The sequence below is a fragment of the Arvicanthis niloticus genome, chromosome 15 (assembly GCF_011762505.2).
Source record: "Arvicanthis niloticus isolate mArvNil1 chromosome 15, mArvNil1.pat.X, whole genome shotgun sequence".
In the NCBI taxonomy this organism is placed as follows: Eukaryota; Metazoa; Chordata; class Mammalia; order Rodentia; family Muridae; genus Arvicanthis; species Arvicanthis niloticus.
The window spans coordinates 32,843,131-32,869,148 of NC_047672.1; the positions used below are offsets into that span (position 1 = coordinate 32,843,131).

At 42.1% G+C, this 26,018-nt stretch overlaps 1 protein-coding gene across 2 annotated transcripts in view; it reads left to right on the forward strand.

The window, feature by feature from the left end:
• The window catches only part of Ube2h (ubiquitin conjugating enzyme E2 H), an 89,328-nt gene that overhangs the window by 57,020 nt on the left and 6,290 nt on the right, over window positions 1–26,018 (forward strand). Inside the window, exons 4-6 of one of the 2 annotated variants that reach the window (XM_034519060.2) lie at window positions 4,384–4,423; window positions 5,549–5,601; window positions 23,856–23,984. In XM_034519060.2, coding sequence (XP_034374951.1) covers window positions 4,384–4,423; window positions 5,549–5,601; window positions 23,856–23,984 — 222 coding nt within the window. The remainder of the gene's footprint in view (window positions 1–4,383; window positions 4,424–5,548; window positions 5,602–23,855; window positions 23,985–26,018) is intronic. The other variant, XM_076913581.1, reaches the window with a different exon arrangement.

Sequence of the window (26,018 nt, forward strand, 5' to 3'; positions counted from 1 at the left end):
TACCCTGTATCTGGTCCCTTATCCCTTCATTTCAGCTACGTCTTTGCTGATCTTTAAAAGATGAATGATGCAGACTTCCAGTGAGGTTCACACTCCACTGTTTGTATAACATAGGTCTTCTCTTGGGTACCAAGTGCTGTTCCTACTCCCACAGAAAAGGTACCTTTTCTGCCACAACTGAAAATTACAGCCTCTACTCTAGCCTTCCTATCTTTTCTTTCTCCATGACGTTAGTTGCCTTCTAATCTAACGTTATTGTAAAGAACTCTCCAGAAAAGCCTCTCCTGTAGTCAGCACAGGGAGGGTTGGCTTCAGTGGGGCTCACTGCAAATTCTAGCAAAGCAGGATGCTAATTGCCAAGAACACACGTGGATTATCAGTAGTGGCAGAGCTACTGTAATTCATATAGAACCATCCTTCTGAGTTTAAAAAGCTGTGGTTCGGTCCTGTTTCCTCGTCATTGGAGGCTTTGGGCTAGATCAGTTGTATAGCACTTGCCTGTAGAGTATGTGAGGCCCTTGATTCATCCTGGTGCTTGGGAGGCAGGAGTAGGAGGGTCACAAGTGAGGCCAGACTCTGAATTCCTATGATTGGGATAATAGTGTGATTTTTTTTTTTTTTTTTTTTAAGATTTATTTATTTTATGTATGTGAGTACACTGTCTACAGACATACCAGGAGAGGGCATCAGAACCCATTACAGATGGTTATGAGCCACCATGTGGGTGCTGGGAATTGAACTGGGATCATCTGGAAGAGCAGACAGTGCTGGTAACCTCTGAGCCATCTCTCCATCCCCAATAGTGTGTTCTTAAATGTAACAGATCTTGGGTAGCACAAGGTAAAGGAGGTTTTTTTGTTTGATTTTTTGTTGTTGTTGTTGTTGTTTTTTAATAATGGAATCTTATTTTATTTAAACAGGAAGAAATAAAAGATGTTAGATCTCAGAAGAGTTAGCTTTGGTTTTATTGACCATTTTCCTTTAAAAGATGGAGCACTAGTTTACATACATAGTTTAATCTACTTTAAAAACTTGATACTATTTCTACTTATTTGAAAGGTTTTTAACTTTTAAGATTAAAAATAGAAATTCAGGAACACTAGGAAAGGAAAACTAGAAATACTGAAGTTATCACTCAGATACCCAACGCTCCTAGGGCTTGTCAACATTGTTGAACCCTAGTTCTGGTTCTGAGGAGGTTGGGGTGGGGTAGGATTTTGAAAATACTATGGTGTTTCAACTGAGAATTCTACACTGTTAACCTTTGAATGTGTTTGCTTCCAGCTTCCTCTCTATGTGCCTACTTGCTGTTAAAAAAAAAAAAAAAAAAAAAAGGCAAAAATACCCAAGCACTTTTTCTCTTTTTTTTAAATATTTATTTTTATTTTGTATATGGGAATCTTACCTACATGTGTATTTGTACACTGTGTTTATGCATACACTGCCAGAGGAGGGCATCAAAAAGAACTGGAGTTGCCAGTTATTTATTAGCTCTTATGTAGGTGCTAGGAATTGAACCCAGGTTCTGTAAACCCAGGCTGGAAGAGCAACCAGTATTCTTAACCACTGAGCCTTCTCTCCAGCCCCACTTTGTCTCTGTTTGTTTGTTTGCTATGATTTCTTTATTTTATGTGTCTGTATCTATGTGAGTATCTATGAAGCCAGAAAAGAATATTGGGTCTCCTGGAGCTGGAGTTACAGGTGATTATGAACTGCCACATGTATGCTGGGAATAGTAGCTCAGCAATAGTAGCATCTGCTCTTAACTGCTGAGCCAGTCATCTTTGTTCTCTTTTAAAAGGAATACTTAGTGTTGCATAAAATCTCTCTTTTTGGAGATAAGATACAACTGTATTGCCCAGGCTGGTCTCAGGATTGACACCCTACATCTGCCTCCTGATTACAGGCATGGAGCACTATCCCCAGCAGATGAAATCACGAACTGTCTCATCCACATTCTGTTTTGTTGTCCACTGTGGCCACAGCTCTGTAGCCTAGTAAATTACCTTTGCAACTTTGATATATGTGGTTCACTACAAGTTTACCATTAAAACCTATGGGATAAAAGTATTATTACTTTGTTATTTAAATACTTGGTTATTAATACATCAGTCTGTTACATGGTTTTGCCTTGTTTAAATAGTATTTTTAGTTTATTTTTTGGCAAATTTATACATGTATACATTGATCATAGCTACCCTCACAGTCCTTCCTCCCACTCTTCCCCAGAAATTTCCAGAGTGCCCCCCTTACTTTTATGGCCTTTATTCTCTCCTCTCCCTTCTCTCTTTCTCCTAATAACAGAGTCCAGTTAGTGCTGCCTGCTGGAATGTTGGCTGGTCTCACTGACTGTTGTTGTGGGTGACCATAGCTGCTTTGAGTTCATGTCCTGAACAGTACATCACAGCTCCCTTCCCATCCTCTGCCTCTTAACCACCCTTTCTGCCTCCTCGCCCTCCGTGTTTCTGAACCTTGGGGTCGGGCCTTCGGGTTGGCTGTGATGTCCCATTAGGGCTAAGTGTTCAAGCAATACTCGACATGTGCGTTAACCACTGTCCACTGAAGAAAGAAAGTTCCCTTGAGAAGACTGAGAGCATTAGTAATCTGTGGGTATATACAAAATATTAGGAAGCAGCTTGACAACATCTCCATTTAGGAAAACAGTGCTAGGTTTTCCTTTAGGACTTGCCGCCTAAGCTGAGAGCTTTTGACTAAGTACCATGCTTTGTTTTTCCATTTAAATTTAACTTTAAATCGATCCAAACTGGCACATGATCTAGTTCACTATGCCTGGTTGTGTGGGATTCCTAGTCCATGGCTGCCTTAGCCCTATCCATAGGGCTTGGGGGTCTTCTTAGTTCTTGGCTTTTTTTTTTTTTTTTTTCCAGACTTTACTTTTTGCAGATTTTTACTATTGCAGACTTTTTTTTGCTGCAATAGTAGCTAAAGCCTTAACATAAAGCTGTGAAGACAGGAATGGAAGAGTGGGGCTGTTTGGGACAGCTAGAGTAAAGTCTGAAAGTGCCTGTGCATTTATGTTCCTGTCCCTGGTCACCTAACTTGAGGGATGTTTGTAAGGTTTTTAGAAGTCACTTAAGGCTGTCCTTTGAGTTGCCACATCTGTTTCCATCTCCTCTCCCTCTTCTGCATGTGCTCTGTGACTGTCCATACTTAGTACACATAGCAGTTACTTCCTCCTGTCTCTGGGCCTGCTGCTGCAGTGACCACTGGGAGGGTAGTGCTGTTTCATTCTTGTACCCTGACTAAGTGACTGCCAAGTAGGTGCTGACAAGAATATTTAGAAGGGCAGATAGACTCTGGGAAAGGGCTGAGAGAGTGGAGTGGGGACTGTGGTGATAAGAATCATCCAGAGAACTTGTCCAAGGTGTAATAGGCTGCACTGTCCTCCTCAGGGAGCACCGTGGGAAAGCAGCACAGTGGGGAGCTCTGAGTTCCTCCTGAGAATAGTGCTATTTCATTCATACACTGATGAAATCATTAACTTTAAGTTTAAAATGAATAAATTTCTTCTTGGAATTTAAACAACAAAATTTTTAAGTTTATACTTTCTCTAGGAATGTATTTTAAAAGTTAAATTTGACAGATTGAACTACCTTAGAAAATGTATTTTAATTCCCTTTCCTTATTTCTTGGTTGCCTCAATTTTAATTAAAATTGACTTCCTTTGAGTGTATAGACTCAAAGGAGCTGCTTTGGTCACTGTTGTGAAATGTTGTGGTTTGGAGGCAATGTTCTCCTAACTTGAGTAGCTCTGGTTCATGTTCCACTGTGGTCAAATGATACCCGTAAATACACTGAGAAGCTCAAGTGTGGAACTTTTAAGTTAAGCACAGCTGTTAATAGTGCTGTTTCTTAGCTTTCATCATGGTACCAGTAATAAATCACTTACTATTATATATTCTCTTGGCAAGCTCCTGTGTAAATCAGAAGACAGTTGCTTATAAGATTACCTGATCCGGGTGGTGGTGGTGCACACCCTTATTTCCAGCACTCGGGATGCCAAGGCTGGCAAATTTCTTGAATTCAAGGCTAGTCTAATCTACACAGTGAGTTCCAGGACAGAAAGAACTACTAGAGAAAACCCTGTCACAAAAAAGCAGAAAAGAAAAAAAGAGTATCTGATACAAACAGCTGCACAGTCTCAAAGCTTGCTTGGTTGTTATTATAGGACTCTGTATTTTAGTTTAGTTTGGGTGAATATATATAATCTTATGGATTCTATAAGTAGCCAAAGATCTAGGGTTGAAAGTAAAAATTTAATTTTACTGCCTTTTCCAGTCCTAAAATGGTGTCCAGTACTGACAGTTAAGACTCACTGTTCTCTGCGTACTTTGTGCTGCTAATTAACATCTCTTTTTGCAGGATTCATGAATAAAATTTTCCATCCCAACATTGATGAAGCGTAAGTAACTATTTAAAAATGTTTGAATTTTAGCAGCAACTGTTCTTGATTAATTAGAGGTCATTCTCTTTCACAGATATAAAAGAACTCAGTTATCTTTTGGGTTTTATGGAAGGCAGGACTATATGAATGGCCACTTAAACTATAGATTTCTAGGGACATGATTGCCTAAGCCATTGAGGTTCCAGTGCAATTGTTGATTGTACTGCTCACGTAGTTTCCATTTTCATGACTGGGCCTTGCATTTTCTTTGGTATCTAGCTGAAATATTCCGCATCTCAATTCTTATTGTATAGACCCAAAGACCTCTTTGTCAGCATATGGGTTTACTGTTTTCAGCCCTAAATGTATTTCTTAGTTCTTGAGGGACAAATATGAATGATAATTTCATTTTAGCTAATGAATCTTAATTACCCATTTCTTAATGATCGTTTTTAAATGATGTCATCGCAGTCTGTCTTTCCCATCCAGTGCGGTTTATCTGGACTATACGTTTTTCTTCGTCCAGCTTTAGTTTGGCTGTCTCACAGCTAGATAGGAAATTTTTGTGACATGTCTATATTGTGTTTCTTAATCTTTAATACCTCAGTGTATCTGCCATCCTAATGGCAAATATTGTTCTCTTAAGTAACCATAGTAAAGTAGATTCAGGAATTTAGTGTGATGTAATACTTTTTATCTAATCTGTAGAGCAGTAGTGTAAGGATCATACACTGCCTTTAGTTGTCAAGTTTTCCTGAGTAACTTTAATCTCTGACATCTATAATTTTTTTAAAAATATAGATTAGTTATTTTTCAAAGTATTCTTTAAGTGTGTTTTTCTTAGGAGACTCAGAACATTCATACACTTAAAATCCTCCACTGGGGGATCACAAGGTCTACCTCGTTCCCTGGTCATTCTCATCACCTGGGTCAGGTGTCATCTTCTTGGAATGCTCACTCTTGTTCCTTGTTGATTGTAAAGAAAACACAAAAGAACTTGTAAACCCCTGTGCTTCTCCTCCAGTTTACTCCCAGCATCTTAAAGGATCTGTTATAAAGTGTTTTTGATAAAATTGGCTGCCAAGAAACATGCAACTAGATTTCTAATTTTTAAAAAGTGCCATTTTTTTTCATCTGTTTCAGGTCAGGAACTGTGTGTCTAGATGTAATTAATCAAACTTGGACAGCTCTCTATGGTGAGTTTGGCCATGGAATATTATTTGGAGATACTGAGACGCCATTGCCTCAAAAGAATGTTGTTTGGCTTTTCTTCAGTTATGTTGTGTTGGGAATGGGAAAGAATTTTGAGGGGCTGAGTGGGAAGGTTTGCTTGATGGGGAGAAAATGGGGTGGACAGTGGGGCTAGGGAGATCGCTCAGTGGGTAAAAGCACGTATCACACAAACATGAGGACTGGAGTCTGGATCTCAGGTGATCATGAGGCCTTGGAGGAGTTCCCCTGTGCAAGCCGGCTAGGGAGATGAGCCATAGCAGGAGCCTCTGGCTTAATTGAGAGACCCTGCCTCAGTGAATAAAGTAGAAAGAACACATAGGCACATTATACACAGACAACGTGAAAATGGAACAAGAAACGGACTTTTTTCCTCTGAAGTATAAGTTTCAGTTTAGTAATGCAAATTTAAAATAATGAAGGGCTGAAGAGATGGTTAACAAGGCACTCCTGTGTAGGACCTGAGTTCATGGCCTGCACCTGTGTCAGGCTGCTAGCAACTTATAACTTCAGCTTGGGGGGGGGGGGGTGTCTGATGCCTCTGGCCTCGGGTACCTGCATTCATGTGAATATACTGCCCACCTTCCACAGACAGACATAATTTTTTGTTTTTGTTTTGTTTTTCTGGTTTTCTGAAACAGTGTTTCTCTGTGTAGTCCTGGCTGTCCTGGAACTCACTCTGTAGACCAGGCTGGCCTCGAACTCAGAAATCCACCTGCCTCTGCCTCCCAAGTGCTGGGATTAAAGGCGTGCACCACCACTGCCCGGTGACAGACATAATTTTAAACATTTTTTAAATCTTTAAAACATAAAAGATTCTGAGGGCCAGGAATGGTAATTTCAGTACTCAGGAAGCCAGAGCAGGAAGACATTTGAGGACTTTCGTTGTTGGCTGTGTGGAAAGACTGGCTAGAAGATTAAAAACAAAAAGAACTAATATAGTTTGTAAGATTCTGAACTAAACATACAGTAATTAACACATACACACACACACACACACACACACACACACACATATGCTGGTTGTTTTAACTTTAATGGGTATATTCTGAAACTTGTATTATGTAGTTTTAGAGAAAAATCCCTTAGCAAGGTGGCTCCAGGATGAGGTGAGTATCGAAGTGAGCAGGTGCTGCAGGGATCACTTAGCCATCCTTCAGTTTTGAAAGTGTGACTCATCCATTGTAACAAACCAGCCAATGACTGAGTCAGTTCTTCAGGATACCGTGCTGAATGTCATCTGCTAGGGGAATTGAAAATAATTAAAAGTCTGTTGAAAGTGAACCAGTGATTCTAAACAAAGTAAATGTTTTTACTTTTTTAGTCACAAGTCCGAATCCACAGTCTTGATAGACATTCCCCTCTCTGGTGTTCCCACTGATGAACTTCTCCTGCACTGTTTGTGCTGTTAGTAACCTCTGAGTATGTCTGACGAGTTCTCTCCTACACCCACTTTGGTATTGGCTGTCTGTGCCTGTGAATTTTTTGTTCTGCTAGATTGTTATCTACCGTAAGGACTGTTAAGTGTGTCCAGTTTGTCTCTAGGTGGGACTTTTAGCACAGTGTCTTTTGCTAAAAAGGATTGCAAGAATGACTAAATAGATCATAGTTGCTGAAGGCACACAGAAAGGAGAGAAATAGATTCGGGCAGACACAGGATCTCTGAAGTTTGAGGCCAGCCTTGTTAGAGAGACCCTGTCTCAAAAAAATTAAAGCCTTGTGAGGAGACCAGGAAGGGGGAGGAGTTGGTAAGAGGAACAGGAAGGGAGAAATGTAATTATAATCTCAAAATATAATATTCTTGGTCCAGCCAGAGCCCAAGCCACCTTTCCCAGCCATCCCTGACTAGTCCGTAGATGAGCCTGCTCCCAGCATGCAGTTCACCCCTGTATCCTCCTCGTTGAGCGTATGGTTCAGGAAGGAGTTCCTCAGTAGAATTCTGTCTCTTGATCTTTGGGTTGTTTTGTTTTGTTTTGTTTTGTTTTTTGGGGGGGGGGGGTTGCTTTTGTTTTTTTGTTTGTTTGTTTTTGGTTTGGTTTGGTTTGGTTTTTCGAGACAGGGTTTCTCTGTGTAGCCCTGGCTGTCCTGGAGCTCACTCTGTAGACCAGGCTGGCCTAGAACTCAGAAATCCACCTGCCTCTGCCTCCCAAGCGCTGGGATTAAAGGCGTGCGCCACCACCACCCGGCTCCTGTCTCTTGATCTTTATGTGGCTGATTCCTTTTTTTTAGCACAAGCGTTACTTTCTCAGATACCCATCGTAGAGCATCTTGTTTGCCTGTGTTTTAAACCTCTTGTTTTATCTTGATCTACTGGATCTGGATCGTAAGGTCCATTTGAGCAGGACTTGAATTTTCTCCTTCTGCAACCTCCTATTAACACAATAACAACTTCGAGTTTTGGCATTTGTGTTGTTTTTATTTGTTTGTTTTTTGAGGTAGGGTCTGTGTAGCCCTGGCTGTCCTGGAACTCACTCTGTAGACCAGGCTGGCCTCAAACTCAGACATCTGCCTGCCTCTGCCTCCCAAGTGCTGGGATTAAAGGTGTGTACCACCACTGCCTGTCAAAGAAAAGCTTTTTAAAAATTTTTTTTATTATGTTTATGAGTTCTGTCTGCATGTTAATGTATATCACACACATGCTTAGAACCTATGGAGGCCTGACGAAGGGGTCAGATCAGCCATGGGGATGCTGAACTAAACCTGGAGAGCAGTGACCACTCTTAACTACTAGCTATCTCTTTAGTCCGTAAACCAAGAAAATTTTTGTGACCCTGGATATATAAGCATATATATATAACACATACAAAAGTTAAACATTTACTGGTAACAACCACAAATAAATAAATTTTATCTTAAAACAATTCTTTGGCTTGCATATAATTTTACCATTTATTAAACATGAAAGCAAACTTCCATACTGGTTACATTGATGAATTTGTACTTAAAAATACAATTTAATTATTTAAAAAGAATTAAATATTGACTGAATTTTTGATTCCTCAAATATAGAGCATTTTGGAAGTTTTTCAGAGTTGATTGATAATAGTCAATATTGGAAAGACCACCTAGATTAATATATAATACAAAATGACAGCTATGTTTAAGAACATTTCAGAAAATGTTGGAACTTCTAACTTGATACTTCCATGTAGAAGACTGGTTGTAAAAATATTGAAAGTATTTGCTTTTGAGCAGAAAACATGCACGGTAAAAGCACCACATCTCTTACCAATGGAGTCTCAGGTCTTGGGGAGCACTCCCTGGCATGGGATAGCATGTCCACAGACACAATTCAAAGTGCACATTTGTGTTCAGAACTAGGGCTGCATAAAGTTCACAGTGCAATACAGGCAAGGACTGCTGTGATTTTGTTTTTATTATATGTTGGATTTTGAATTTTGGTTGTTGCATTTTCCAAAATGCTTTGGTTTTTTCCAAAATATTTCCGTCTTTCATTCCCTCCGTCTGTGTAGCATCACTGTCCACAGCTGTGAGAAGCTGAATACTAGAGGAGGGACTTGCCTTGGTCATTTCTAAAACACACATCTCTTAGAATAGGGAGGCCTGCTGGACAGGACTTTTTGTTGAACTAAATCAGTGTATGACCATGTCCAGTACTGCTTCCCTTAAGCTTTGGGGACCAGTGACAACCAGAGGTGACTGTGGATGCTGGAAACAGAACCTGTGTCCTCAAGAACAGTCAGCGCTCTAACCAATAAGCTGTCTCTCCAGCCCCTCTGTACAGATTTTCATGTGGCGTGTTCATTCATTCTCTTTAGTGTTGAGGAGTTAACAAACTTATTTGCAAAGTGCTGCACCATTTTTAAATTTTTGTCAGAAGGTCTAAGATTGTCAGAAAAGATCGAAGAGTAGAAGCCAGTGAGTAAAGTTTTGTCACACTTAGAAAATGTTGTACATTTCTATATTTTCATATTCATTTTCTTATTCTGTTGTAAGGCATTTAATAAGCAGTGAGTGGTCAAAAGAGTTAAAAGTACACTTCCACAGCACTCTCTGAGTTTTTCTGTGTGCTTCATGCCGTGAGTGTGGTCATTCTAGCATCACAGGTAAGTGCAGGAAAACATGTACTTTGAGATGTAGTCAAAGGTAAAGTGAGCATGAGGAAGATTGTTTGACATTTTGCTTCTAAACAACAAGATATTTCTCTAGAAATCTCAGCATACGCCAGGTACTGGAAGAGTTAATTCAGATGCCCAAGAAGGTTTTGTGGGAGTTAAGATTTATCTGACTTTGAGAACTGAACTGTTACTGGAGACTGCTAAAGCCTTAACATTGAAGGGTTAGTACACAGTTGGTGAGTTCTGAATCAGCCTCCCATTTCCTGCAGTAGTTTGTAGGCGGCTTAGTTTGGTGGGGTTTGGCCAGGCATGATACCACACGCCTTTAATCCAAGCACTTGTGAGGCAGGGGCAAGCGGATCTTTTGAGTTTGGGGCTCGCTGGTCTACAAAGTGAGTTTAGCCAAGGCTGTTACACAGAGAAACCTTGTCTTAAAAAGACACACACACAGAGAGGAGAGAGAGAGAAGAGACGAGACGAGACGAGACGCTGACTTACTTAGTTGAAAAGCTCCGAAACATACATTTCAAATGTATGACTAAATAACTGGAGCTGGGGAGATAGCTCAGAAGTTAAGAGCACTGTCTGTTCTTCCAGAGGATCTGAGTTCAATTCCCAGCAACCACATGGCAGCCCACAGCTGTTTCTAACTCCAGAGGATCTTGTACCCTAGCACAGATACACAGGCACAAATACACACAAAAAAGTAAATTTTTTTTTTTTAAAGACTAAATAATCCAAGAAAGGTGGCCTAACATAAGTATTCAACTGAAAGCATAAGGCTTAGCATGGCCTCCAAAACTTGTTGTAACACCTACTTCTGTATTCCATGGAGAAGGATGGGGCAGAAACTCTAAGGTTTCCTGCTGTTAATGGGGCTGTGGGCATGTGCTGTGCAGTGGACACAAGTGTGTTTAGAATAATAATTCCAGCTCAAGCTTCCAGGTCTGTGCCTACCATAGCATGTTCATTCTAACAGTAAATTTAGTCCTTCATCCTTGCCAAATAAAGCCAATTTCTGTTTGCCCACATGACTGGCACATCGCTTCAGTTCTCTACTGCTGTCTCTGCCAAGTACACCTGAAGCTTGTTCGCTCACAAGTTCTAACTTGGTATGATCATAATTTAATCAAGTAATTTTATATTGCTTGGTATTTCTAGAGAACTAATTATAGTGGGTAATATGGTTACTTTTGTAATGATGATGTTGTCAGTATGAAGTTCTCTCTGGCATTATCTAGCAGTTAACTGTGATACTCTTACGACATTGAGAGAAAATTGCAGATGACAAAAATTGATCCACTATGGCTTGTAGCATGACAGAGTCTTTTCTTCCAGCCCTTCCTGCTCTGTAGACACCAGTGATGAAAGCACTGGAAAACTTAAACTGCAGCCAAGGGGATCCGGGTTTCAGCGTTGAAGACAAATGTAATTTAAGAGTTGGTGGAGGCTGGGGAGAGATGGGGCTCACCAGTTAAGTTGGTGCTCTTCCAGAGTTTCCCAGTATCCACAGCAGGAGGCTCACAACCACCTGTAGGCCCAGTTCCAAGTCTGTGCTGGGTTTTGTTTACTTGTTTGTTTTGAGAGGGAAGCATCTTAAATGACCTGAAGTCATCAAGAACCTTAAGAAAATGTTAACATGAGATTGGCCTATAAGTGTTTTGTTGTTGGTTTGGCTTGACTTTTCAAGACAGGTTTCTCTATGAAGCTCCAGGTACTTGCTCTGTGCCTCTGTCTGCTTCCTGAGGGCTGGGATTAAAGGGGTACACCACCTCCTGGCAGGAATGATGATTTGATAGTGCTTAATTCCAGCAGAGGCAGATGAATCTATTTGAGTTTGAATTTTTCTTTGAAACACTTTTTTATTGTATTAAGTAGTATTTCTTTTTGTAGTTGCTATATCAGCCCACACTCCTAGGGCTGAGACAAATTCAGTCTTGTGTGAATTTGACCCCTGTACCCTTCATTGTACGGATCTATCTGGTAAACTGTATTATGGATCAGATTGTGGACAAGTGAAGTGAAAGACTACATTTTTTTTTTTTTTTTTTTAAAGAAAAAGGCAATTTACAGTTCTTATCCTTGATTGCTAACCAAGCGGGGCAGTGGTGGCACACTCCTTTAATCCTAGCAACTGGGAGGAAGAGGCAGGCGGATTTCTGATTCGAGGCCAGCTAGGGCTACACAGAGAAACCCTGTCTTGAAAAACAAAACAGAACAAAACAAAAAAACCCAGAGAGATTGCTGACCAATAGACAAGCTTTTATTGAGACTAAAAATCAGCATATTGGATATTACTTGCCCAAGAATCATCTGGATAGTAGTAATAGATAAATAAGGTCAGTTATGACAGAAGGAATGTGTCAGGGACTTAGAGGCAGGAAGAGAAACGAAAATAACTTTATCAGGCATTTGGAGGGAAATTAGAACAAATTTTTAACCCAGACTGTGATACTTTACAAATAATTCATTTTTTAGCTAAGTTGAAGCATGTAGCCGAGTAGTAGAGCCCTCCTGGATTTGACCCCTTGCACTGAAAAACCAAAACCAGAAACCCTTTTCCTGAGTTGTGCTGATGGGCAGCACTTGTCATCCTAACTGTTGGGTAGCCGGGGCAGAGAGAGTGCAAGGTCTAGGTGAGTCTAATCTACATAGCAAAACTCTGCCTTAAAAAGTGAGGATGTGCCGGCGGTGGCACGCCTTTAATCCCAGCACTTGGGAGGCAGAGGCAGGTGGATTTCTGAGTTCGAGGCCAGCCTGGTCTACAGAGTGAGTTCCAGGACAGCCAGGACTACACAGAGAAACCCTGTCTCGAAAAACCAAAAAAAAAAAAGTGAGGATGCAGGACTGGAGAGATGGCTCAGCAGCTAAGAGCACTGACTGCTCTTCCTGAGGACTTGGGTTCAATTCTCAGCACCCACAGGGCAGCTTACAACTGTCTGTAACTCCAAGATCCAACACCCTCACATAGATGTACATGTAGGCAAAATACTAATGAATGTAAAGATGATGATGATGATGATGATGATGATGATGATGATAAGAGGAGGAGGAATAATGGTTTGTCACTCCAGTGTGTGCTGTTCCAAGATTCTGTTTTTAGTTTTGGTGGTTTTGAGATGGGGCCTTGCTATGAAACCCAATCTGCCTGCCTCCCAGGTGGTAGGTGGCACATGGGTGTGTCACCTGCCCTGCTGTTTGGAGAGTGTTTTTTGAGTATAGTAGCTACACTGAGAGGTGTGTGTCTCTGTGTGTCTATGACTGGTAGGGCAACAACTATTTGAACGGGCACAAAAGCCCAGTGTTGCATCTGTGTATGTGTAGACTCATAACTTCATACCTGGTATCATTCTGAAGTCTTCTAGGTAAAAGCCGAGTAGAACAGGTTCTTTTCAGCACAAGAGGAAATGGTGCCTGTTGTAATAGAGAAGAAATCTGCTTTGTTTCAGGCTTGCTGGCTTTGACAGCACTCAGCAAGCTCTATAACCAGCCTTCTTTATGGACTTGACACTCTTCAGAAGGCATATTTGTATGTGGCTCAGAAAGTAGCTATTTCAGGAAAATAGAAAGTTGTTCTTCAGTAAAAACATTTAGTGGATTGGATATGTCACATTCACTAGTCGGCATGGTTAGACCATGTAGTAACCCAGGCTTTATGGATTGTGCATCACCAGCTAGCCAGTACAGGGCTCACAAAGATGACCTACTTTCTTGGGGATATAGTTACAGGGTTCACTTTCATTTTAAATATGAAGACAAGTAGCCCTGATTTTGTTTTTTTTTTTTTTTTTCTCTGTGTTTATGATAATAGGTAAAAATATGTATATTTCTTTTTTGTGTTTGTTTGTCAAGACAGGGTTTCTCTGTGTATCATTAGCTGTCCTGGAACTCAACCTGTAGACCAGTCCTTCAACTCACAGTGCTAGGCTTAAAGTGCCTCTCTAGTGCTGGGATTAAAGGCATGCACCATCACAACCTACGGATTCTTAGCTTAGAATTTCATGAAGTCATCTTTTTCCCCCCCCCCGAGGGGCAATGGTGGTAGTGGAGGATTAGAGACAGGGTTTCTCTGTATAGCCATGGCTGTCCTGGAACTCACCTTGTAGAACAGACTGACCTTGAACTCAGAGATCTACCTGCCTATGCCTCCCCAACCCCAGTACTGGGAATAAAGATATCTGGGTTTTTTTTCTTTTCTTACATTAACAACTATTATTGCCTAGTAGTTCAAAATTTTAGTAACAAGCTTTAGTGCAACTGTAAGTATACACGACTGGCTGACTGATTACAATTAACTGCCTTCATTTCAGGAAGATTAGTAACAAATCCTAGCATAAGATAAGCAAAGTTGAGTTAGGTTTGAACTACAGTGACCTCTAAAAACCACCCCAATTAGGTGAGAAGTGTTTTGAGGTTGTCTGGGTGATGAGTTGTGTCTTTAAGAGCCACTCATCTGAGATACACAGGAATATGCATTTTTTTTTCAGATCATCTTCAGTTTAAATACAATACATCGGCCCCCAACAGGAAGGGACTACAATTAAGCAATTAAATGTGGGCTTAGATAACCGTTTTATATGGATGCATGTTTTGCCTCCATGTATGTCTTTGCACCACATTTGCCTTTTTTTTTTTTTTTTTATCTCGAGACACAGGCTTACTATGTAGCCTTGCCTGGCCTAGAGCTCACTTCATAGACCAGTTTGGACTCAAACTCAAGACATCCACCTGCCTCTGCCTTCCAAGTACTAAAATTAAAGGCATATACTACCATTCCCAACCTAGAATGCTTTTTAAATGGTCCATGCACTGGAGATGTTTCTGAGTGGTGAAACATTTAACCTGTCATGTAAAGTCCTGGGTTCAATCTCCAATATCACAATAAATACATAAGTAAATAATAACCTGCATACATTCATACAAATGGCTCTTAGGTTCAGATGGTGACCTGGTAATCTGGCACTTAGCAGAACTTTAGGTTCTTCGGGTTTTAGGCTGCCACATCTTTACTGTTGTCTTTTCCTCAGAGAGCAAAATTACTTATTTTATGCTTAAAATACTGAAAAGCAAAAATACTACCAATAAGTAAAATTGAAGGTCCATTACCTCCTGAATGCACTAAGCCATGTGGGATCTTTCTTGATCCAACAGCATTTATTTTAGAGAAAGTTACTTTTAATCTTAAATTTTTTTAAGTTGGTCTACTTATCTGAGGAGGATATTCCTGATTGACTTTACTAAAATGTTATTTCTGAAGATGTCTGCTACCTTTTATAGGCCTCCTTATCAAGATCTTCTCACCCGTCACTGAGTGAGTTACTTGCAGCATGGGCTTCTGGTTGTTGAGGCGCCTAGGTATTGTGGTTTGAGTATGAAATGTCTCCAGCAGGCTCGTATGTTGAACAGTTGGTCCCCAGTGGGTAGTGCTATTTTGGGAGGTGTAGAAACTTTAGGAGGTGGCTCTAGCTGGAGGAAGTGGGTCACTAGAGGCATGCCTTTAAAGGTTATACCCACTACTGGGTCTCTTACTTGCTCTCTACTTCTGACCAGCAAGTAAAGAGCTTCTCTGTGCATACTCCCATTGCCACTGTGGTCCATCCAAAAAGCACTTGGGCTGAGCAATCATGTGCTGAAACCATGTGCCAGTAAGTCTTGCCTCCTTTAGGTTGATATCTGAGTTTTGGACATATTCTTGAATGACAGGACAGCCAAGTCTGCACAGTAGAGTCCCTGACTCCCCCACCTCAAAAAAAAAAAAAAAAAAAAAAAATCAAAGAAAATATGGGAGTCTTTAATTATTTACTGTTTCAGTCTCCTTTTTTCTTTTTCTATTTTTGGCTTTTCAAGACAAGGTTTCTCTGTGTCTCTGGCTGTTCTGGAACTCATTCTGTAGAATAGGCCTGCCTCTGCCTTTAATGCCTCTGGGATTAAAGGTATGGGCCAGCTGTTTTCTTTTTGTCTGTCTATTTTGAGATGAGGTCTCAAAGTAACCCTGGCTGGCTCTCAGGTGCTGGGATTTTTGCTTGCGCCACCATGCCCACTCTGTTCAGTCCTTAATGCATCCTCAGGGACACACACACACACACGTAGGCTCCCTTATATAGTAGACAGTCCTGAGCCTGGCTGAGTAGTGAAGTAAAATCTCATGGTTGGCTTTATTCTGAGAATGGTAAAAACTTCTGATTTGCTTGCGAATTGATGGTGCAATTTTGGAAAGTCAGAGGCTAGTTTTTCCCTATTAGTTAAGGATATGAATAATGTGATTAAAATCCTAAGATGGCCACAAGTTACTTAGCCATAAGTTTGAGTTACAATGACCAGAATCCCAGGAAAGCCCTGTGTAAGTCACAGAAGGAATCATGGGTTCAAGACCACAGGAACTGACACCCTGTGACTTGGCTTCATCTTTTTCTCTTAAGTGTGAACAAGACTTTTTACTTCCTCTTCTTTCAGCCTGCTCCTTATTGAATTATGGAACAAAGGAGAACAGTGATTATGGCTGTTGATTGCCCAGGGCAGCTAGTCCTGGACAGAACACAGGGAAGTATACACTTCTCTGTCCAGTCCTGTTTGTGCTAGAAACAAAGCCCAAGGCCTTGGGCATGCCAAGCATGTTCTAGAGCTAGAATTCGATCTTGAAGAGAAGGAGGTTTTTTTTCCTGGTTGTCAAGGTGAGAATTTGGAGTCTTGAATGCGGTTTAAGGTCCAACTTGACAGAGATGAGACATGGCAGAGGCGTTTTGTCAAGGCAGTTAGAGGAAAAAAGCCTAATCAAACTCTGGATCTCTGAGTTTGAGGCCAACCTGATCTACGAAGTGACTTCCAGGACAACCAGAGCTACACAGAGAAACTCCTGTCTTCAAAACAAACAGAAAAACTTCTTTGTGAGGTTTAGGTTCTATCTTACTTTTTATTTCTTACAGCCAAAGTAACTTAGAAAGGAAAGCATTTAATTGGGGCTTGCTTACAGTTGCAGAGGGTGAGTCCATTATTATCATGGCAGTAGGCCTGTCCTGGAACAACAGTGGAGAGCTTGCTCAAGAGCCACCTGATTCATCCACTCTCTTATCTGCAGGTGGTAGGTACCCAGAGAGGGAGACATGCCCTCCTCCAGTGGCACAACTCCTAATGCTTCTTAAACAGTCCACCAGCTGGGAACCAGACATTCAAATAGACATGCCTTTGGGGACTATTCTCATCAAACCACCAGAGTCCAAGGGCAGGGGTGCTTAGTGAATCCACTTCCTTCATTAGAAGGTGATAGATTTTCACAGAATTAATTTTATGTATGTCAAATCTAATAAAACTAGAAATATGAAGGAACTATTACAAAGATTCTGTAGTTATCAGTATACATTTATTGCTTCAATATAAGACAGTGGGCTTCCAGAGTGTGTATACAAAGTGAATTCTTTGGGGGAGATGGGTGGAACAAAGTCTTACTCTGTAGCCTTGGCTTGTTTAGAACTCAAACTCTGCTTCTGAATGCTGGAATTAAACACATGTGGCTTACAAAGCTAATTCTTAAATTGCAAATACTGAGAAATCACAATAAGCTTGTTTGGCTGCACAGCCAGAGAGAGGATGGGCAGTAGGACAAGGTGGGGGTGGGCCTTGGCTACTGAGTGTAGACAGGGCTACAGGTTAGAAAACAACCTTGGACGTTGTTTCTCAGATACCTTGAACTGCTTGTTTGAGACAGGCTTTATCAGTGGTATAGAATGTCACCAAATTGGCAAAGCTAGTTGTCCAGCAAGCTCCAGGGACCTACCCACCTATGCCGCTATCTCACCAGCACTGGGATGACAAGTGTGTGCCCCTGACTTTTTCATGCTTTCTGAGGATTTAAACTCCCCCCAGGTCTTTTGGTTTTTTGAGACAGGGTTTCTCTGTGTAGCTCTGGCTGTCCTGGAACTCACTCTGTAGACCAGGCTAGCCTCGAACTCAGAAATCCGGCCTGCCTCTGCTTCCCAAGGGCTGGGATTAAAGGTGTGCGCCACCACCGCCCGGCTCCCCCCAGGTCTTAATGCTTAGAGGCAAGACCCTCCTTAGAGCCAACCACAAGATAACAATTTTTAACATCTGATGCTCACTGTAGTATTTTCCACATTAAATCTGAAAAGCAAAGAATTTGCAAGTAAAAGTCCCTGAAATGATGATTGATTGTAGTTTCAAAGCCTGTCATTCCTAGACATCCACAGGACTTTAACCCAAGGAATTCACTGTACTTTTTCATTTTAGTTCTTCACAGAAACAGAGGGAGGAAAAAACATTAGCCATCTCCTGTGGGTGCTCCTTTAAGTTATAAACCATCTTACCGAATCACTAGCTAGTGGAGAAGCTGCCTCCAGGTGCCCGGTAGCTGTATCATCTCCACCCAGGACTGCTGTGTACTTTCCTTTGTTTCTTTCCTAACTTATAGGTGTGACTCGGCACATCTGTAACAATGGGTCAGAAGTGTGTTAACACCGGGAAGAGGGTAGAAACAGGAAGGAAGGAAGAACCAATATTCAAGCTTCTGTTCTTTGTTTGGAGCAAACACTTTAGCAAAGGTCCTTAGAAGTAGTAGGAAGGGTGATTAGGTAGATGTCTTCCTGGGATACAAGCAAGCCCCTCGCATGTGACTGGCAGTCTGCAGTATTTCTCTAGCCCAAAGCCCTTTTGATCATCACAGAGAACAGCACCTTTATTTTTAAAAGATTTTTTTTTAAGGTTGTTAGGTGGGAAAGTCAGTAGTAATCCTTGTCAGCAGCACCTGCCATTAAAAAAAACAACAACAAAAAAAAAAACAATATGGCAGTGCATGTCCTCAACTCCCTGTGAGCAGCATGGGCTATTTCCTGTGCTGGGGACTTGAGGATAAGCAAATTGTCATTTTGAAGTAGCCACAGAAGCAGCCTAGACATTTCAGTGTTTAAAGCCTGTTCTGCTAGCCTTGCACCTGTGAGGAAGAGACGCTGCAGAGAGGCAGCCTGTCTCTAGACACGGCCTGGCTCCCCAACCACGGCTGCGCTGCAGATACGGAGAGTTTGCCTCATCATGAAAATGAAATGGTATATTCACTCATTGACACAGGCAGCATGATGAAAAAAAAGTCCATTTATCATGTAACCTCTGTGAGCTTTATTTTTAAAAGATATATTTTATATATGTGACTACACTACTGCTCTCTTCAGACACACCAAGAAGAGAGGGCATCAGGTCCCATTTCAGATGGTTTTGCTAAAAGTCCTGTGGAATGACAGGCTTTGCCCCACTGAAACCACAATTAGTCATCATTTCAGGGACTTGTACTTGTAAATTCTCTACTTTTTAGATGTTAAACCACCATGTGGTTGCTGGGAATTGAACTCAGGACCTGTGGAAGAGCAGTCAGTGTTTTTAACCACTGAGCCATCTCTCCAGCCCCAGCCTCCATGTCCCTTTATTTGTGGAATGGACTTGGTGACCACTTCTGGTCAAAGTGAAGTGCTCAGCAAAGCTCAAAATGTGTCTGGCCAAACTGGACGTGGTGGCCCACGCCTATAATTCCAGCCCCTGGGGGGTGAGAGGGAGTTGAGGCCAGCTTGGAGTACATGCAAGGTTCTGGCTTGGGGTTCCTGGGCTGTATTGATCTGCCACAAGTCTCTGTCACTCACTGTCTTCCCTCTTAGTTAGAACTGTTGCTGATTCCCCTGCTTGGGCATTGTGGTTGCAGAACTCTTTTTTTTTAAGTTGGTTTATTTTTATTTTTAATCTTGTATATATATGTGAGTATGTGTAAGTTCAAGTGGCCCCAGAGACATTTCATCCCCTGAGCTGGAGTAACAGGCATTCACGAGCTACCTGATGTTGGTGCTCCTGACTCGGGTCCTCTGCAAGAACAGTGCGAACTCTTGCCGATGGCTTGGCCACCCTTCTTCCTCTTAATGTATTTACTGTTGGGCATTTTTAACCCATTGTCTGTCTGGGGTTTTGTTGTTTTGGTTTTTTTTTTTTTTTTTTTTTTTTTTTTTTTTTTTTTTTTTTTTTTTTTTTTGACGGTCTTCCTGTGTAGCCTTGGCTTCCTGGAACTCAGTGTTCCAGTGCTGATCTCAAACTCACAGAGATCCTCCTGCCTCTGTGTTCTCAGTGCTAAGATCAAAGGTATGCACCACTATGCACAACGCTTAACCCGTTGTCATACTTAATTCATTCTCTCCATAGTTAAATTGGAAATGCAAATAAAGAACAAATTTTTTTCTGGTCTTGTTTTTTTGGTCTTTGGCTTGGTTTGTGGTTGTTTTGTGGTGGGGAAATAGGTCTCATTGCATAGTCCAGCTGTCTCACACACTCGAGCATCCTCAACTCCACATCCCTTGTGCCCAGATTACAGGAAGGTATCACTGAGTCCCAGCATACTTTGCATGTTTTATTACATATACCACCCAAGTGCTAGGTTCACAGGTGTGCTGTGCTGCACCTGTGTTCTGTGTGGGGTGCTAAGATATTGTTAGCTGGGCATGGTGCTAACACCTGAAAAGACCGAGGGAGGAGAATCACCACATGTTTGAGGAACATGTTGCTTCTAGATTTTAAAAATTATAAATGGTGATGAAATTCTTAGGAAAAATTGTTTTATTTGCCCTTTTGTTTAAAATGTTTAGCACAGGGGTCCTGTTGTGGGACTTCACTGTAATTTAGTTCCATGGGACTGTTCTGAAGATAGCCTTTTAAAAGCCCGGGTGGAAACCTACTAGGCGTATCTTCACATTCTGGATGGAACTACTTAGTAGGAGAACAGATGGAGCAAGCTGCCCAGGGACTCTGGTCCAGGATCTACTGCCCACATTTCAGTGTTCAAGTCAGGCTTTAATAAATGGAAAAGCTTATTTCCTGATTCACACGAACCACATCTCAGGTGCTTGGCAGATGTGATGCATGACAGCTGTTGTGGATAATTCAGATAGGAAAATTTTATCTCTGCACAATAGCTGGTTGAGAAGCACAGCTGTAGAACATTCCAGGAAGTGAGCAGAGGGAAGCTACCTACAGTCTGAATGGTTTTCTTTTCCAGCGCTGGGAATGGATATAGGGCCAGTGGTCTACCCCTGTGCTACATCTGTCTCTTTGTGTCAGGCACTTTGTAAATAAAGCTTTACTGGAGCATAGTCTTGCTCACTTGTAGTGGTCATCTTTGGCTACTTGGAACCACAGCCGCGGAGCTGGACTCAACTGACACATTTGTTGGCCGTAAGATGTAAAATATTTACTCCAATCTTCCATGAAAAGTTTGGACTAATCCTTTTTATGTCTAATGTGTGTTTTCTCAAACTTGCAACAAATACCATTTTGGTTCAGATAATTCTTTGTTGTAGGTGCATCCTTGTTTTTTAAATGTTCATTTGGTGCTTGTTTTATGTATGTCTGTGTTGAGAGTGTTGGATCCTCTGGAAGTGAACAGACAGTTCTGACCTGCCATGTGGGTGCTAGGAATTGAACCCAGGTTATCTGGAAGAGCAGCCAACACTCTAAATCTCTGAGCCATCTCTCCAGCCCCTACAATAACATTTAATAGCATCTCTAGTCCATATCCAGTAGATACCAGTAGCATCCCACCTGTTGTGATGGCCACAATGTTTCCATATACTCCTTGATTCCCTGGGGGTCCACAGGTAGTGAGGCTACTTAAAGTATCCACCAGTAACAATACATAGGCATTTATTCTAAAATAGACCAAATCCAGTAAGAACAAGAGAATAAAGGCGGGGAGGGATTCTTACTTCAGTGTTCCCTCTAGAGGTCAGATTGTTTTTATGATGGTAGTTGAAGCAGGAAGAGGGCTGAGGTTTTTACTTCACAAACAGGCACTGAGGATGAAATCACATATCTGTCTTAGTTATTTATAACTGGGTTGTGTAGATTTCTGCCCTTGTCTTGAATAATCGAACTTCATTATATCTATATCCAGTAGAAGTTAATTAATACCAATCCATTCTTACAGTCCCAGCGTTCAGGAGGATTGTGAGTTCAAAGCCAGCTGAGCTACTTAGATGTTGCCAAGGAGCCAGGGGAGCAAATATCAAATATCAAACAAGTTCTATAAAAGTTTTCCGGCTTTTTTTTTATCCCCTTCCAAAATAAAATTTCGATAAGTAGCCCAGGCTAGCCTGGAATTCACTACGTTGATTTTCAACCTCATGAATGCTGGGATTGCCTATGATCCTGGGACTTGGGCGGTGGAGCAGGAATATAAGGGCATCCTCCCGGCCATGTCAAGCTTGTGGCAGCCTGATCTATGGGAGACCCTGCATCACAAACAGCAAACAATATACAGTATAGGGTTTTGAAAATTGTAAAAGTTGGCTGTTTTAAGGAATCATTCATGGGGTTGGAGTGTGAACTCAGTGGGTAGGAACTCTGGCTGTCTTTCCAGAGAACCAAGGATCAATTCCCAGCACCTATACATAACTCCAGTTCCAGTAGGATCTGATGCCTCTTCCAGCAGTTGTGGACCCTGCACATGTGGTACACAGATGTACAGGCAGGCATAAAACATATGTAAAACAAAAATATTTTTACAGGAAATTAGCTAGTTAATGGGGGTTTCTGCTCCACCTTGGATCATTCAGTTCCCAGATAAAAGACAAAACTTTTTGTTTGTTTGTTTGTTTTTGTTTTTCGAGACAGGGGTTTCTCTGTGTAGCCATGGCTGTCCTGGAACTCACTCTGTAGACCAGGCTGGCCTCGAACTCAGAAATCTGCTTGCCTCTGCCTCCCAAGGGCTGGGATTAAAGGCGTGCGCCACCACCGCCCAGCTAACTTTTATATTTATAATAAGCCTTAAAGCATTAGAGCTGGGCAGATATCAGCCCTCTGTGCTGTTTTGTCTACTTCCTATCAATAACCCTGAGTTTTAATTTGCCATGTTCTGGCTGGGCTATTCTTACTCCAGTTGGCCAACCCTCATGATGTCTTCTCTCTGTGTGTTTGTGTCTCTGTTTCTGTCTATCTGTCCCTCTCCCTCTCCCCCCCCCCCCTTCTCTTCCTCCCTCCCCTGCCTCAGAGAACTAAAACCCCACCTAGCTCTTTTCTGCCCAGCTATAAGCTATTGGCTATAGGCATCTCTATTGACCAATCAGGGATAACTTGGTGAGGCAAAGTTACATAGCATCACTTGGAGTACAGAGGATCTCCTCATCCGAGGCAACCTGTACCAGTATTTAGCATCACAATATATAGCAACACACCAACCCTCAACATTGGTGAGATGGCTTAGTGTGGGTAAGCTGTTTGCCATGCACTCTTGGCTTCCCAAGTTGAGTTCCCTGAACCCATGTAAAGGTGGAGAGGAGCCAGCTCCACAGAGTTGCCTGACTCCAGTACACATACCACAGTAGATGCTCCCTCAGTCCTCATGCATTCACACAGGAATAAGATGCTTTAGAAAGAAATTACAGGCCAGGCAGTGGTGGTGCACGCCTTTAATCCCAGCACTTGGGAGGCAGAGGCAGGCGGATTTCTGAGTTCAAGGCCAGTCTGGTCTACAGAGTGAGTTCCAGGACAGCCAGGGCTACACAGAGAAACCCTGTCTCGAAAAAGGAATTTCAATAGCTTGGGATGAAATAGATTATTGGGATGTAATGTGTGATAATGGTGTGTGTTTCTCAGTTTGGGAAGTGGAGTGAATTTAAATCAGGAAAATGGGGCTGTGGACATACCAGTCTATCGTAAGATCCTGGATTTGAACTCTCAACAATTGCAAAAGGGGTGAGGGAGAAGGTTGAGAAAATTGCCCTTCAAAGAGAATGTCATGCATATGCTTGTGGCTGCTGAAGTTTACGTTCTAAGTATAATTGGTGTTGGTGTTAGTGTGGAGCACACCTCTGTGGAAAGTCATCTCCACTGTAGCTTAGTGTTTAAGCAGGTGAGCAAGCGGGGGAGAAGGGGTTCTGTGGTTGAGAGTGCTTGATGCTCATGTAGGGAACCCACCTGTAGTCTCCAGCAGCCTTTGGCCTTCGTGGGCATTCGCATGCCCATGACGCACATACATTAATGCAGCCTAAGGTACATTGATATAAGTAAAAACAGTATTTGTAGAGAGAGTATTCTTGACTATTCTAGTTAATTAGGTGAAATTGCATGTTCCTATGCATGAAGTGGGTTTTTTTTGTTTGTTTCAGATCTTACCAATATATTTGAGTCCTTTCTGCCCCAGTTGCTGGCCTATCCTAACCCCATAGATCCTCTCAATGGTGACGCTGCAGCCATGTACCTCCATCGACCAGAAGAATACAAGCAGAAAATTAAAGGTAAGAGGGCTTGTACCTTTAGTTGGCCATTTAGAGTGTTTTGTTTTGTTTTGTTTGAGACAGAGTTTCTCTGTGTAGCCTTAGCTGTCCTGGAACTCAAGAGATCTTCCTACCTCTGATTCCTCAGTGCTGGGAGTAAAGGCATACACCACCACTGAGTCAAAGCCTCCTTAAGCAACTCTGTTCCTTGTAGATTTTCTCTAGTCTGAGAAGAGACTGCAGTGGCCTGGCCTCACTCCCCCCCCCCCCTTAGGGTGTAGAGCCCATGTTCCCACACTTAGGACCACTTGCATAAGGCTGGAAAGGACACCTAACACTTGTGTTGATTCAGCTTACCTTTTCTTTCTCTTCAGTGTGTTTTGTGGGTGGGCTAGAGCCACCCCTGCCTGTAAAAAGTGCAGGTGCATAAAACATCACACAAAAGCTGGAGACTAGGGTGTGGCAGTGTCTGCTCCTTGTGCTCAGATGCAGGCACTGGGTTCCCTGGGGTTAGGTAATGTGCTAATCTGCGCTGCAGAGCATCGAGCCTCCATGCGGTCAGAACCACTTGCCCACAGTAGCAGTAAAGGAACATTAGGGATACGTAGGCTTGCTGTTGAGCTGTGCAAGGCTTAAGTCAGACAGCAACACTGGGGACCATGTGCTGAGTAGTGGTTTCCTTCTGTTTGTTTTCTCCTATCCCCAGGTCTCTATGGAGTATTTTTGAGTATTTTTGTTTAAATAAAGTAGAATTGTTCATTTTTATAGGTCTCAAGTACTTTGCAAATTAATAAACTAATTTAATATAGCACAGTAATGCACATGGCCAAAAAAAAAATGTAGTCCAAGAAAAATATAATTTCAACCAGATAAGATTTTGTTGGAAAACTATGCTAAAATTTTGACATTGCCTTCACTTACCAATGTCTGTAAACTATGGGTATCTTAATACGGAAAATACTTCTATAGTTCTAACACCCATTATGCCTTAGCAATATAGTATTACCCTGACTATACTACAGGTTTGCTCTGGTTCTGCTTACCAAAGAAACCAGGCCTGTGTTCATCTTAGGGTAGTTAGCCACTTCTGTGTCAGGACCCCTAACTTCCTGTTACTGAGGGTCAGTTTGCGATCCTTGGTAGTCTGAGGTGGCTGTGGTTGTGGCTGTTGAGCCCCGAGCTCAGCCCTGCTTTCTGTTGCACTTTGTATACTAACTGCATCTTTCCTATGCCATTCAGGAAATGAGGGCCCCGCCTTATTTCTCAGACTCATCCCCTCACCAACTTGTCAGTTTGCTCCCCTTGCTCCGGGAATCCATTTCTGAAGCCCTGGTCTGCTCCTGCGGCCTCCAGGGACTCAGGCTTCTGCTTTTTGCCCTGAAACCACACTACTGTTTCCCTTCTCACTTCCTCCTCCTCTGTGAACACTTCTCAGACCACATCCCTGGACCTCACTACAGCTCTGCTGTTTCCTTCCACTCCGAATGGATCTCATTCCATTCTCTGATGATCAATTTATGCTTTTACCCCAACTCTCCCCTGAGTTCCTTATTTATGGCTTTAGGCAGCCCTCTAGGTGTATAGACTCAGAGTGGGTATGTCTAGGCCTGACCCTTCTCCCAGGCTATCTTGGCAGTGGTAGTCACGCTTAGCATACTTCATCACAGAAGATTCGTAAATACTTCTCTCCCCCTAGGTGTTCGTTAGCATTTAGGTCTAGTGATGCTGTTTAGGAATGCAGGGGTGGCTCGCAGGGGTGGTCTACGCGATGCTGTTTAGGAATGCAGGGGTGGCGCGCAGGGGTGGCTCGAGAGATAATGTCTCAACAGCTAAGGTGTACATTGCTCTTCCAGAGTGACTTCCAGTGTTCCCTTACTATAGGGAAAGACCAGTGACACACTCCCCCAATAAGGCCATGTTGCGGAAAATATTAAAAAGGAGCGGAAAATATTAAAAAGGAGTGTTCCCACGCTATGCCCAGGACCAGTGGGGTGTTTTCATCTCCGCATACTCTCTACCCAGCTCTCTAAGTTCCCACTGGCGGGTTGCTACCAC